Consider the following 14,357-nt stretch of genomic DNA (forward strand, 5'->3'; position numbering starts at 1 on the left):
CTCCTGCAGAATTATTCTCCACAAAAACAGAAGAATGTGTTTATTCCACTCCTAAAAGGCAGTGCAGATCCTGGTCCAGGGTCTTGTTATTTTGTACTAAGACTACTGCAATTCCTGTTTGGTGTGCCTGCATGTGTCATCAGACCCTTTCAGTTCATCCAGAATGCAGCAGCCGAACTGGTCATAAACCTACCCAAGTTCACCCACATTGCTCCTCTCTTCTGGCCTTGCACAACTGACTACCACTGGCAATTCACTGGTCTGGTTCAGGACCATCCAACTTTGAGGACATGGTCAAACTCCCATCCGTTACACTGTGCTAAATGCAGAGGCTGAGCTAGGCATTGTCATGTTTTAATGCGAAACTTAAATTACTTACATGATGGTGAGGCAGGTAGAGGTCATAAACAGATAAGGTAGTCCAAACAAGTAATCTGAATGGTAGCAAGCAGAAAATCATAAATCCAAATGGCTGAGAAGTTACGGAGTAAAAATCTGAGGACACCAGGAAAACAAACAAACAAAAAAAAATAAAACAAGGAGTAACTGAATGCTTTAACGGTGAATGAAGATGAACTGACAAATAAACACAAAGATTAATTACACTTGTAAGGGCAGGATAATGAGACACAGATGAGAACTAATCAGGAATAGGGGAAACTATTCAGGGCGCAACAGACAATCAGAACTGGCGGGTAACGCAATAAAAGGAAGAAGGAAAGTTACAGACATGATTACATTACAAAAAAACAAACAAAAAATAAAACAGGAAACATAAGACCATGACATTTGGTTTGCTACTCTCATTGTGAGTGGGCCCCGTCTCGTGACTCTTTGCTGCTGTCCTGGCTCCAAAATAGTGGAATAGGGCTCCCCATTGACAGAACAGCTAAACTCACAAACGTTAGGTAGAACGGAGCCAATTATAACAACAAATGCTAATCAAAATGCAAAGTTACTTTAGCTCATTATTTAGCATACCTGGATCTGACGAACTTGATGTTGATACCTCGCTAACTGAGTCGTTATCGTAGGTGTCGTCATCGATTTTTGACGGCGGATCTTCTCCCTCGATGCTGGCTGCAGGTGATGAGCCGCCAGCTGCTACAGGTGTAAGTCATAGTGGCCTGCGTTTTAAAGCTTTCGAAAATGGTGCACTTGTTTAGGAATATTTTGTGTTTGACCAAATGCTTCCTCAGGTTTGTCATATTGCCATGGCTGGCCTTGCACTTGGGATCACAAATATTGCAGCGTGCATGGTCTACATCAATCTTTGAGAAATGGAGCCACACCCGCGAGCGCTTTCGTTCTGCCATGCTGCTCACTGTGGGCTCCACTCTAACTGACGTGAAGGTGCGTTCAGGTACCGAAATGTGGTACCGATTGACTTCACGTGAATCGATACTCGGTACTTCGCGGGGAATTCGGTCGGTACCAATAAAAGTACCGAATTCGGTACCCATCCCTACTTGCATGGTTCTTGACATTTGGATAGAAGCGTCAGCTGAATGCAATGTAATGAATAGGGACAGATTCTTTTGTGTTTGACGTCCTCTATTATTACAGGAGACATGTCAAGGTTCTTGTTCACTGCTATGTCTTTGACTGGAAATGTTTTTCTCTGGCTTTTTGTCACTTGGTTTATGTGTGTCTTTCCCTTTGAAAGCGCCACACACACACACACACACACACACACACACACACACACACTAAGGTAAGGGAAACAATCATGACTTCAGGGGGATGTGTGGCAAACCAGCCAACAAAAACTGCAACCTTTAATCCTTAAAAAAGATGACAAGGGCTACAATGCGAAATGCAAAGATATGAGATTTGCATTTAAAATAACAGATTCAGCATGGATATATTGCTTGTATTTTTGTTTGAAATTCCTATTTCTGATTTTTGTCCAGATTTCCTTTGTGCTCAGTTGATCTTTAACATTTCTGACCGTGGTCTTTACTGTAATTGAAAACATGTTCTAGGGGTGTGAATGCATCATATGAGGCTCTGCTGTCCTCCACTGGTCCAATAAGCTGCTAGTCATTTCTAGGAACTCTTAAATGTGACCACAAAACCCTACTACCATTAGGGCAGTACAACTTCCTAACAGTTGAAATTAAAATGGTTTCCAATGTCAGTTTTCATTACTTATTTATGAAACCTTGCTGACGATTGAAGGCCCTGTAACATTTGTTCAATTGCCATGAAGACCAAGCTCAGAAACTCAGTATCAATCACCATTGTACTCCATCATAAGAGAGAGGGCTAGATTCACTAAGTCCTTTGTGTCTCACTTAAGATGCTTGGATTACAATAGCTATTCAGCAATTCAATTAGTTTAGCCAGAACTAATGAAAAGGGGAGGGGAACCCAATGTGTGTTGTTCAATTTCTGTTGATTCATGGAGGATGAAAGTAAAACAGACAACCACATGCAGCTTGCTTATAAAATTGACAGTAACATTGTTCCTGTATGTTACTGAGTGTCTAAAATCTCTATACATTCCTACCATGCTGAGATCATAGACATATATAAGACATATATATGTACTTTTAAGATCAGTTGATTTAAATGCAGTAAAAGTCATAGAAGTGAAGCAGTTGTTCAAATCACTACCTTACATACATGACTGCCACGTATGTATTTGATGTAGTGATATGAACAGCTGCTTCACTTGTATTGCATTTATATATTTTATCAAATTATTTTAAAAGCTTTCCCTGAGTTTCTCTTTGTAAAACCGATCCTTTTAGTTCAAATCATAGCCTGGGATGACAGAATCATTTTCTTTGAAAAGAAAGGAGCTCTGGGGAGCTAAGCTATCATTTATGCCCATCATCTGAAATGTTTTTCCTTTAAAAAATATCATTTTCTATCCGCTTTTGCAATTCTTACACTCATGTTGCATGTAGATGTACAAAAAACAAAACTAATCACTGTTATTTGTTCACATAATTTGCTCTTTACTTTTACAGGGTTTAGTTACTTAATATTCTAAATTATATTCCTTTGAAAATGCAGGAATGTAGACAACATTTCAAGGTTCACATGAAGCTGACATGCACAGCTCCAAAAATCTGTCTCCCTGTTTGCTGATCAATATTCTGACCTTCTGTGCAAGGAAGGGTGTCTGGTAGCTTGTACCAGCTTGGTTTAACCTAGCCGCTCTGTTTGTCTGCACAGTATTCTTTCTCAGTTCAGTTGATTCAACTGTAATTTCTGTCTCACAGTTTCTGTTGCTCTGTGAAAGCCTTATTCTTCAAATACATTGATGTTTAAATAACAAAAATGCATTTCATGCTAGGATGGAGAGGGTCAAATGAGAGAGTTGCAATGCTCAACTACACCACTAGATGCCACTAAATCCTACACAATGCTGCTGTTAAAAAAAAAAAAGTGTTTCATTTCATTTTGTTGTGGGCTTATGGAGCCATGTTAGCTAACAGCATGACCTTTATTTTAATAAAGGTCTAATTTTTCACTTTTTCTCCCAATTTGCAATGCCCAATTCACCATGTACTACAGCTTTCGAGGGGAGCTGGGGAATGTAATGGAAAGGCTACTAAACACTGTTTTCTGTGAGGCCGGGCAAACATGAAAAAGACCAATACAAAACCGTCATCATCATATAAATCCTAAAACTATCCTAATTGCTAACGGTTGTCTTAATATTACATTTTTTTTTTTAGCAGTGCATAACATTGGTACACATTAAAACAAATAGGGTAGCTAGAAATAGTAGGGTAACAGATTCTTCTTCCCTGTCCATCATGAACAATATTGTTAGAATTTGTATTAATAATTATTGGTATGATTGTATTAATCACTATGAATTTGTGCAGTAGAGGGCACTGCAGCTTTTGCCATACTAGAACGATTGTACAGACAACCTGCCCTATCACTCACCTGAGTATCTGTTGTGCTGATGCAGTTTCAACAGAGACACTACCCTAACAGATTTACAATCAATAGTCTTTTGTCTTCTTACTGAAACCTTTACCAGGAAGCCTTTTCTTTTTTCTCCTCTGAAAATCTTAAAATAAGGGGATAAAAAATACTTGTGTATGTAGCAACACAATTCAGTGTTCTGAATCCCCCCTGACCCGGAAATCTTGAGCAACCCCTTCAAGTCGTTGCTGCAGCTGTGAGGTTTGAGATTTATATTGTATGGATTTATATATCCCTCACATGTCATCATGGGGATATATATTTACTACATAGATGTAACAGTTTTGCTCCTGTATGAGCACAGGTTTTTAACCATTGAAGTGTTGCAAAGACAAAAGCAGGGCATAGTTAAGTGGATGAATAGATGGGGTGCTATTGGGTCTATATTAAATTAAAAAAACAAACAAATCTGCCACTGCTTTACTTGATGTGGATCCTTGAGCACAAGCATTATTTCTTTCACTGCACTCAGCAAACAATAAAATGTGAGGCCACACAAAGAACTGGCCAGCAGAGGAAGAAATCTTTGTTATCAGCAAACTTCAGAGACAGCAAAATGCTCATGCTGAGAAGCTTCTATAGTACCAAAGGCTGGAGTTAAGAGAAAGTACTTTGGCGACACTTGTCCAAACACTAAACTTAGCTACGTCTTTACAGTAAATATTCTACATAGAGTATGTGCTGCATTGTTGAATATGTCCTACACAGGGAAATGGTACAAACAAGCCTTGCTCTTCTTATTAAATATAGCCTTTTAATGAGAAATAGAGTATTATATGAAACATTCATTTGAAATAAGCTGATATAATGATCTCAACATAACAGCAAAAAAGTACATAGGCAAGGTATTAGGTGTAAAAATCTTCAGACATATCCATGGATACATGTAAGCAACACTGTGGTAGCATAATGCCATACGAGTAAATGTGCTTGTTTTATGGACCTTGCGGTGTCTCCAAACTAAATTGTAATGTACAGTATGTTTTGACAATATAAAAACAGTCATAAATTGTCATGAATCTAATTAGATACATAAGACATGGGTGCCCTGTACTTTGTGCCAATGTACTGAAGTGAGGGCTTTAATGAAGTAGTCTTTGTATTCCCTTTCGATACTGTTATATTTTATAATATTGTTACTGTAGCAGAGCATTGTTACTGTAACAGAGTAAATATTTACAGATATACTGTACAAGAGAGGACAGAAAAATATCCACCATTACTTTAAGTCATCCTTTGTCTCTGTCTGGTGGTTGATTTCCCCACATGCACAAACCTCCTCGAAGGTGTAGTTCTCAGGAGATGAAAAGCGTATTTGATCAACATCAGTGGTGTCAATTTCTGAAGCTAATTCAGTGTCACTCTTCTGTGTAGCATCTAAAAGTTTTCTCCAGCTCTATACGTGTTAAAGGGATAGATAACAGGCACTTAATAATAATAATAATAATAAAAATAATAATAATAAGAAGAAGATAACAATTCATTTGGATAGTCCAATGTTGATGCTGAACAATCAAGTTCTCTATTTACTGCATCTTTATTCAATAAAGGCTTGTGGCCATCTCAGACTTCACTTTAGAATGTCAAAATCAGCTCTACATCGACCCAAACAAATGGAGATGCTAACATATTTGCAAAAGTGTAACGTAACCATTCTGACATTAGCTTATTGAGCTGAAAAGTCGGAACTAAGCCTGATAAACTAGTACAATACCATGGCTCTTTGAGACGGCTAGCAGTTAACAGCTACTATCAAGCAGGTGCACTGGTCACGATACAGTACATTTTATTGACATCCACCGGTCCAGATACCCTCTTTATCCTTGCTGCTGATCCTTACCTATGCAAATTGGTAGCAATAGCACTGCAGAGGTGACTGCACCTTTATCGATCCTGTTAACCTGACAAAGGTAAAGACTGATACTGTGAGATTAACAACATAGAGCTGAGCCTGACAACCTGAGCCTTAGTTGTCCTGGACTGGCCACCACATGTGCACTAAATTAGCAAACTATTTTGCAGACTACTGAATCACCTTAAATCGATTAGGTTTGTAGTGATACATTATAGTTACTTAAGTGAATGACTAACTTGTTATTTATAAAGCACCTCTCAAACATTAAAAGTGCTTCACAAAAAGACTGACAACAGTAAAATAATACACAAGTATAATCATTGTCACACAGAGCCAGACATGAGTCTGTTTAGCCTAAATCATGACAAGGGTGCATATCTAGAGACAACTTAAATTGTGACTGTGGATGCAGGAAAAAAAGTACATCCCAAAGATGAGAAGCAAGTTTTGTTCCACTGCTATTTCTTGTTTAAATCATTGCACTCGATTTTTAAAAGGTCTTGGATTTAGTCGTGGAATTCCAAACCTGTTTTCCAGTTTCACGCCACATTTAAGTCACAGCCCACCATGGTTGTTCCTAGATATATTATAAACCCTAAACCTGACCCCCAAAAGACTATTCCCATCACTATGCAAAAGAAAAACAACTATTTAAAAGAAAATGAAACAAAAAGTACCAAGCCAACCAAACTATAACGTACAACAACAGACATAAAGAAACAATAAATAGAAACAATAAAAGAATTAGAACAGCTGGAAAAGTACGAGTTATTAGATGTTACTCTAAAAGCTTGCTGTTGCAAGCTGGCAGCTTTTACACCAGGAGGAAGGTTTTTCCAGAGTTTGGGTGCCATGGCAGCAAATATTTAGTCTCTTCTTTTTTCTTTTTTTTCTTTTTTTTTTAAGTTCATACCCTAGGGCCAGAACTGCTAGGTTGTATGACATGAGTGACCTTGCCTTTGTTGTTGTTCACAAACATGCAGGTGATGGACTCGGCAATAGCAATCTTTCAGCATCAAATTACCCAAATAAAGTGTGACCCACAATACATAGGTAGTGTTTCATATTTCAGTTTGATGATAGATAATGTTAAACAAAGTCGCAGCTCTGTTGATGTTTCCAGCAACATGCAAAACAAGGTAAAATTGTATATCTGGAAAGTAAAACATAAATCTTTACATGTGGTATAATAAAAAGCTTACAGATTAAACACTGCCAAAAAGGTATTTTAAGCTTTAATATAACCATTTCTTTTTTCTTTTTTTTTTTCCTGTGGCACAACAGAGAAATTCAATGGCTTTACAATACGATTCTTATCCAACATAATATTCCTTCTCTTGTCATCTGTCTTTTTGCTGTGCTCTTATCTAAAAACTGAGAGAATAAAATAAAAACATACAAATGGAACTTTTTTTTCATGTTATGAAGTCAGTACTTTGTGAAACAGGGATGGACTTAATGTCTTACTGTATGTCTACCTCAGGGAAGTGTATGGCTTTAGGTTGTCTTGCAAATGTGCCTGAATGATGAATGTTTACACTTTGCTCTTGGTGCTGAAAAGCTCCACAAATCAGCAGTCACAACATGTACATTTTGCAAAGCTGTACAAAATAGCATTGATTGTTAAATCTTCAGACCACAATATTGCACTCACGCACCAGGAGGTACTGCCTTGTGAAAAACACAGCTTGAATTTCAAACACGGGAAGAAGCGCTCCAAATGCAAGTTTTAGCTTAGACTGGAGTCAATCTCAAATGACACATTCAATTAACGAACAGCTATAAGCATCAAGCCAAAAAAAGGTGTACGGACACTTGCACACGCGCATACACACACATTCACCCACATATATATGTATATATAAACAGCTGGCTTTTGTTATTTGACATGACTATCCATTACTGCCCTGCTGTGTGCCTTATGTGTCAGAACAATGACAGAGTGCCTCATAACTCACAAAGAGCAATGCAGATTCGCTGTGGGTCTGAAATGTAATAAAGAGTCTATAAGTAATGCGTTGACTACTTACTCACTAGGGCTATTTAATCCTTACAATGTATAAACATTTTTAATATTAAACTGTCCATTATGTCTGAAATATTTTGCACTGAAATAAAAGGATATCTGGTCTGCCCTTGTGTTATGTCATTATTCCTTTAAAAATGTTTTTCTCAGTAAAGAATGGCAGTTTCAGATATAACCTTTTGATCCCTCAGAGTAAAATCAAGGCCTCTTTTTCACCAGTACATAGATTTAATATTTCTTTTTTTTCTTTTTTTCTTTTTTTTCTTTTTTCTTTCTCTCTTTTAGGTTCTTTTAGGGAATGACAGACATGCTGGGACAAATATGATACAGTCCTTATAGTGGTTCCATTAATCTTCTTTATCTGCCTGAAATGCTTTTCATCGCTGCCTTTTTCCTTTTTCTCTTTAAGAATTATGCTTACAAAGTTAATATTACATCAAAAGGCAGAAAAGGTCCAAAAATGAAAAAGAGAAAACAAAATTAGGATTAATATCCCCTCATAGTTCATTTGTTGGGTGTTTCTGTTTGTCCTTATGATAATGTTACTATGTTCAACAGAGTTTAGCAGTCAGATGATCTGATTGTTTTAGTATCTCTGTGCTGTACATGTCCAAGGCATGATTTACTCGAATCATCTCGCTGTTATTGAGCTTGAGCCTATGCTTTAGCATACAAGAGAAGAGGTCCAGCTGGGGTTTGCCAGGTGCAGATGGAGGGGCAAGGCGGTTAATCCGATCCCTAATGTCCAGTAACAGGAGCATAACAGATGAGGATGAGTAGAACTGAGTTCCTTGTGTGTATGACTGGTTAACCTGCTGCACAGCACTTCGGAGCAGGTCGGCATTAAACCGCAAGCTGTAGCCGAACACCTGGATATCGGATATTTTTATGTAGATCTGGCGCTTGTTAGGGTCTGCAAGATCTACTGGACCCTGTCCTGTATCATTGCGCAGACCAGTTGGGATCTTGGCACGGCTACGCAGGTAGATGTGCACCGTCTCGAAAAAGGTCTTCCACCGGTTGCCCAGCAGGAGAGTCCAGTTGAAGCACTGGGAATTCTGCAGTCGTACTTTCTCCCAGCGTGGGTAACCATGTTCCCCAAAGGGCATGCTCCAGCCTTCTGAGTGGCTACCACTGAATGGGTTGACATAAACAAAGAACATGGGGTCAATGCTGCTATTTCGCATCTGGCAGATCTTCATTGATAGGCCGATTATCATGTGGAGGTAGTCCATCCGGTTTTTGTTACTTTTAAGAGTCAGGGACATGCGCTTACGCCATCGAGGGTCAAAGAAGGTCTCTAGGCGGATCTCATTACTGATGAAAGTAGTGTGAATGTACAGTCGGGAATCCATTTTCTGTAACAGGTATTTGAGTTCCAGGTCCTGAAAGTCCAGATCAGTTTCAAAGCTGATGAACTGTTCACTACGTTCTGAGTCCACATTCTGGGGCTCACACCGGCCACGATACAACTTGTAACCCTTGTTGCAGGAGCCACATTGTGAGATGTTGGCCAAGCTGCACATGGCACAGCTGTTGTTGCCACCTATGACACATGGGATGGGTCGCTGGCAAAGGGTGACACCTGTGTGGCACACGCATGTCCTTTGGCTCTCCAGGAAGGTGCCCCAGAAACCGTTCTCATTGCAGTAGAGGAAGGACTGAACCCTGTTGAGCCACTGCATCACAGACCTGGAGAGAGAGGAGGGGTAAAAATTTTTTAAAAAGCATTAACAGTGGATGAATGAACAGTATGAAGCCTTATCATATCAGCACTTTTTTGAACCCCATAACAAATTGTGCATACAATACATTACTCCTGACAAATCGTCCATAGCATACTTTGATGTTTTGTTGCATTTTTTACACTACACATTTCTATTTTATTTTTGGCTTTCATTCATCTCTGTAGATCGTAGTAATCACCTTGCAGAGACTTGAAACTTGCTGTGACGGGCTTTCTACAGTATCACAGTGTACTTTAAATTGTACTGATTTCCCTTTTTACTATGTGGCAATGCACTTAAAAGTTTTGGAAAACCATCAAGTGAACTGGGATAAATTACTGAGCATACCTAATGTAGTAGCTTCAGATCTTCTTCAAGTTGATTTAACCATACTAAAATGAATGGAGACCAATGGGTGGATGGTATAAAACAAAAAAAATAAAAAATAAAACAAACAACAAATCTTTGAAATGCTTTGTTAAATTGTCAGTTTTGTATACGTGGAAACCATCAGTCAGGAGAGTCACTGAATAGGATAATTTCTTCCTTTCATGGGGAGGAGTTGTGTTATTTCCCTGAGGTGGAAGGCATTACTTTCTATTCTTGTCTTGTCTCTTCTTTCCCCCTCAGGCATCTTTCCTTGTCATCTTGACAGTACTGAAACTTCTTTTCTGACTGAAGGAGGTGAATTCTGAATCCTGATTCTTAAGAGAGGAGGGCTGGTCAAGGTTAGCTTGACATGTTAATGAACCTAAGCATTAACTATGATGGATGACATTGCATTCTCAGCAGGCCAGAAAGCCCCCAAGCTATACCCCAAATGAGCCCAGAACAGATCACCTATAGAGGACAATGGAGAAACACTGTTTAATTCAACTAACTTTGGCTTCAAATTGAGGATGGGATAAAGTTTTCATAATCCCATATTCGCACACCTTGCAAATATTTAGGCTTTTAGGGCCTGCATTTTAGGAATTTAAAGCATCAACTTGAAGTGTACATACTCAATATGTCCCCAAAACAAAACACTTTTACAAAACATAATGTTAACACATTCAGCAATCATTAAATGGCTGTGAAATTCAGTATAATCTGTAAATTGTTGTGCTGTTGATTTTATTCACTGCTTGTAATATAAAGGTATTCCCAATATTATTATATCCATAATTCTGCTATTCATTTTATTTTTTCATCCATATTTCCTGTGTTCTGCACCCCCTTTCCTTTGAGTGTGTTGTTTGAAATTGTTATTATGTATTATACTGCTGTTATAGCATTATTTCTAAGAGTAAATGTGTGCACAGATTCTGCGCTTATGACAAAAATGACCTTTCAACACTGATTAGTCTCTCTTGTTTGAAAAGCAAGAGGGTTCTTTTTCTACTATTATACACCTCTCTATGTAATTATCCTTAAGAAAACATATTCTATATTGTATACATTATATATTTTTTATAAACATTCTCATTTCCCCATTAAAATCAAACAAGAAATTCATCTTTACAATAGTAATTAAACCACTAAGGTAGATGGAGAGTGGAGAGAGAATACCTAGATAATCAAAATGGCTTAAAATTGCTCAAGGATGGTAACAGCATGTTTATTGTGAGGCAACAGGTTTGAAATAATGCACTCTTTGCCTGTTAAGCTTCTAAATACTAACATTACTCAATCGACAAATTGCTCAAAAAAACAAATTATCAGCATACAATCTGTGTGTTTCTTCAGGAGGGAAACCACATGAACAAGAAGGGAAAGGGTAATAACCCTATCGGGAAACCACTGTCATTGAAACAAATAAAGTGAGGAACACAAACCAAACCTTAATAAGCACTGAAATTTGCTAAATGATATTAATATATTAAACAACACAATTTTCATGAATCCCATGTCATCCAGTATCTTGTTATCAGCATCAAGTAATCTAACGATTCCCCATATCAGGGCTTTTGCATGTGGACAAGCCACTTCCATGATAGTGACTGTTGCAATGCTAGAATCACACATCAAATATATGAAGTACAACACAGGTGATCTAATTAATGAAAACCTGTAAAAATCTGATATACAGTCTAGTGCTACATATGTTGTTATGAACTGTTCCAAGAACTCCATTTAATATTCATTCATATCAAATAATTTATAGGTTTTATTTATCTCCTATAGATTAAGTGTAATCTGGATTTTACCATCTCTTTAATTTAGTTGGCTTAAATATGGCCAAGTCTCACTGGCAAAATTAATGTTTTGCATTAGTCAGGATAGTTATCTCCACAGATAAAAACGGATTGCTTTTGGGGTGGTGTTTAGCTCAGTTGGCAGAGCAGCCTTCCCCATGTGCGAGGGCTCAGTCCTTGCCGCAGAAGCCCGGGGTTCGAGTCCGATCTGTGGCTCTTTCCTGCATGTCATATGGATTATCCTCTGATTTGTCTTTGCTTCAGTTTTCCTGACCTGTGCATTTTCTTGTACTTGGACTTCCATGAATGGTCCATTCCAATCCGATCAGTAAACTTGGAATATGCCTCGTGTGGAGTAACTATTTCTTGAGTTTGTCTTCTCATGTGCAATAGTGTGCTGATGTCTGCTTTTGCGTTCCCGAGAGATGAAATGTCTTCATCTCCTGATGCAGACTATATTTGTGATTTTATATCATTTTCCGTTGTCTCTCTCTAGAATTGCAGTTTGGCCTGGAGTGTCTTTAGAGAGATGGGGATATCATGTTAGCTTCCTCCAGCTTGTGTTTGCTGTCTATTCCAGTATGAATATTAAAGGAGCTACCAAGTGCCAGTATACGGATTTTATTATATCAAGTCACAGCAGGGTCAGCTAACCAGGCTCTGCATATGTCTGTTTGACTTCTAGCTACTACAGTATGGTCGTTACTTGATATTCCATTTCCATTAGCTAGTCAACCTACTCAAGCACAGCTAGTTTATGACTGTTGAGTCATAACCTTCAGTGAGAGTATGAGAATGCATTTACATAACTGACATAAAAGAAACTTACTGCTGCAAGGTTGTGCACATTATATGCATCATCACAATTGAGCTTCACCGAACATGTGTAGTTATACATTCACTTCAGTTATATATATAATATATTATATATATATATATATATATATATAATATATATATATATATATCATATATATATATATATTACAATTCTTAACGATGAACAAAGAAATCACAATGTGTATAAAAACATGAACCAGTGCACTGTACATTCAATCTAAGAGCCACAGACAATTTGCTTAATAGTCATTTCTAATCAACTGTACTGAACTAATATGATGCCTTTAGGTTTGATAAAATGTGAGGCAATCGTGGTGGGAAATATTTTTTTCAGTAACTCAGTTCTAATAGTTTAAATTTCATGTTATTATAATTATAATACTACTCAGGGTGATTATTAGGCCACAACATTCATATCAAGAAAATATTTGTATGTAAATACATTTCTGTTAAGTCACTATCTGTTGCTATTTATATCAGACAACACAATTGGCGATTAAGGCTATGGCCCACTGATGAAAGTATTACAATATTCATATATATAGTATTGTAAAGTGGGTGTCTGGCGACATGCTCATAGAAAATGCACATTTACTGCTGCTGGACTTTCAGAATTTAACATTCATTTTGGGGATTTATTTGACAGTCGATCACTTTCAAATATTGCAAGGAGCAATGGAACAAAAAAAGGAGCAGCCACAGTGAGCTGTTAGATGAAGCTGCGCACTGTTAGATTACCTGTACACCCCTGACAGGCTGCACACCACTAACTTCTCAGCATTTAACCAACTCCTTTTACTTTCGCTGTTCACTGACTCATGCTATGAGGAGCATAAAATCAAATCATGTTCTTTGTAGGTAATTGGGTTTTGATTTTCATTTAATGTGTAATTTGCGAATCTTACATATGAATCCTTGGCCAACAGTTAACAAGGATGTGACACAAAGCATATATGTATAGTATAGTCACATCGACTAAATCAGGAGATTGCAGAATACACAACACTTTTCAAACTCAGTTTTTCTTTGTTTGTCTTAAAAATAAGCTTTCACCGCTTCCTAGAATATAAAACTATTCCCATTATTCTTTATTGGCTATCCATTATTGCATTGAATGCTGGCACAATCATAATGATCCCTCCTTTGAATTTATTTGCAATAACTGTTGAAATATCCTCTCTGAGTCCCAGAAATAAAATATGTTTTTAGCAAATAACTGCCTCGTTCAATAAGCTATTTGAGGGATTCATGTAGCAAGTTTTATTCTCACCTTATTCATTTCGATCTGAAATGGCTTGTCTTAGATTTGCTATAGGAAATTAAATGAAAATACACCGGAATGGAGGCTGTTTGTTTTCATGTATCAAGCATATTTTGTGTTTGTAAAGGGACATCAAACAACTCAGGTATTCAGATGAGATACATCATTGTTCCACAAGAATGGAGTCTACCTCTGATGGAAAAAACAAAACAAAACAAAAAAAGACTAGCAGATTTAAGGGTTTTAACTATAGTGGAAGAGTATGGAGTGAATCAAAAAGTCAATTTTTTTGGTGTTACCTCTGAATAGTTTTGCATTCCCTTGCATTAAGCTTTGTGATCCCTCTGATCCACAGAGGGAGGCCGGGCTATACAATTATTTAATATTATGTAGTAGATCCCTGTTGGTTGTGACCTCAGGTGCAAGTCTGTATTATTTTAGCCTCATAGATAACTAGCTCCGCTAGTTGACCTAGTTCTCTCACTGAATGCTGCTGAGCCTGTTTGAGTTTATGACTTTA

At 37.6% G+C, this 14,357-nt stretch overlaps 1 protein-coding gene across 2 annotated transcripts in view; it reads right to left on the reverse strand.

The window, feature by feature from the left end:
* Positions 1-4,691: 4,691 nt before the first annotated feature.
* Positions 4,692-14,357, reverse strand: part of brinp1 (bone morphogenetic protein/retinoic acid inducible neural-specific 1) — a 141,085-nt gene continuing 131,419 nt past the window's right edge. For both annotated transcript variants that reach the window (XM_027282113.1, XM_027282112.1), the window contains one exon: positions 4,692-9,524. In XM_027282113.1, the coding sequence (XP_027137914.1) occupies positions 8,384-9,524 (1,141 nt within the window). In that variant the 3' untranslated portion in view covers positions 4,692-8,383. The remainder of the gene's footprint in view (positions 9,525-14,357) is intronic.

This window comes from Larimichthys crocea, chromosome IX (assembly GCF_000972845.2).
Source record: "Larimichthys crocea isolate SSNF chromosome IX, L_crocea_2.0, whole genome shotgun sequence".
Taxonomy (NCBI): Eukaryota; Metazoa; Chordata; class Actinopteri; family Sciaenidae; genus Larimichthys; species Larimichthys crocea.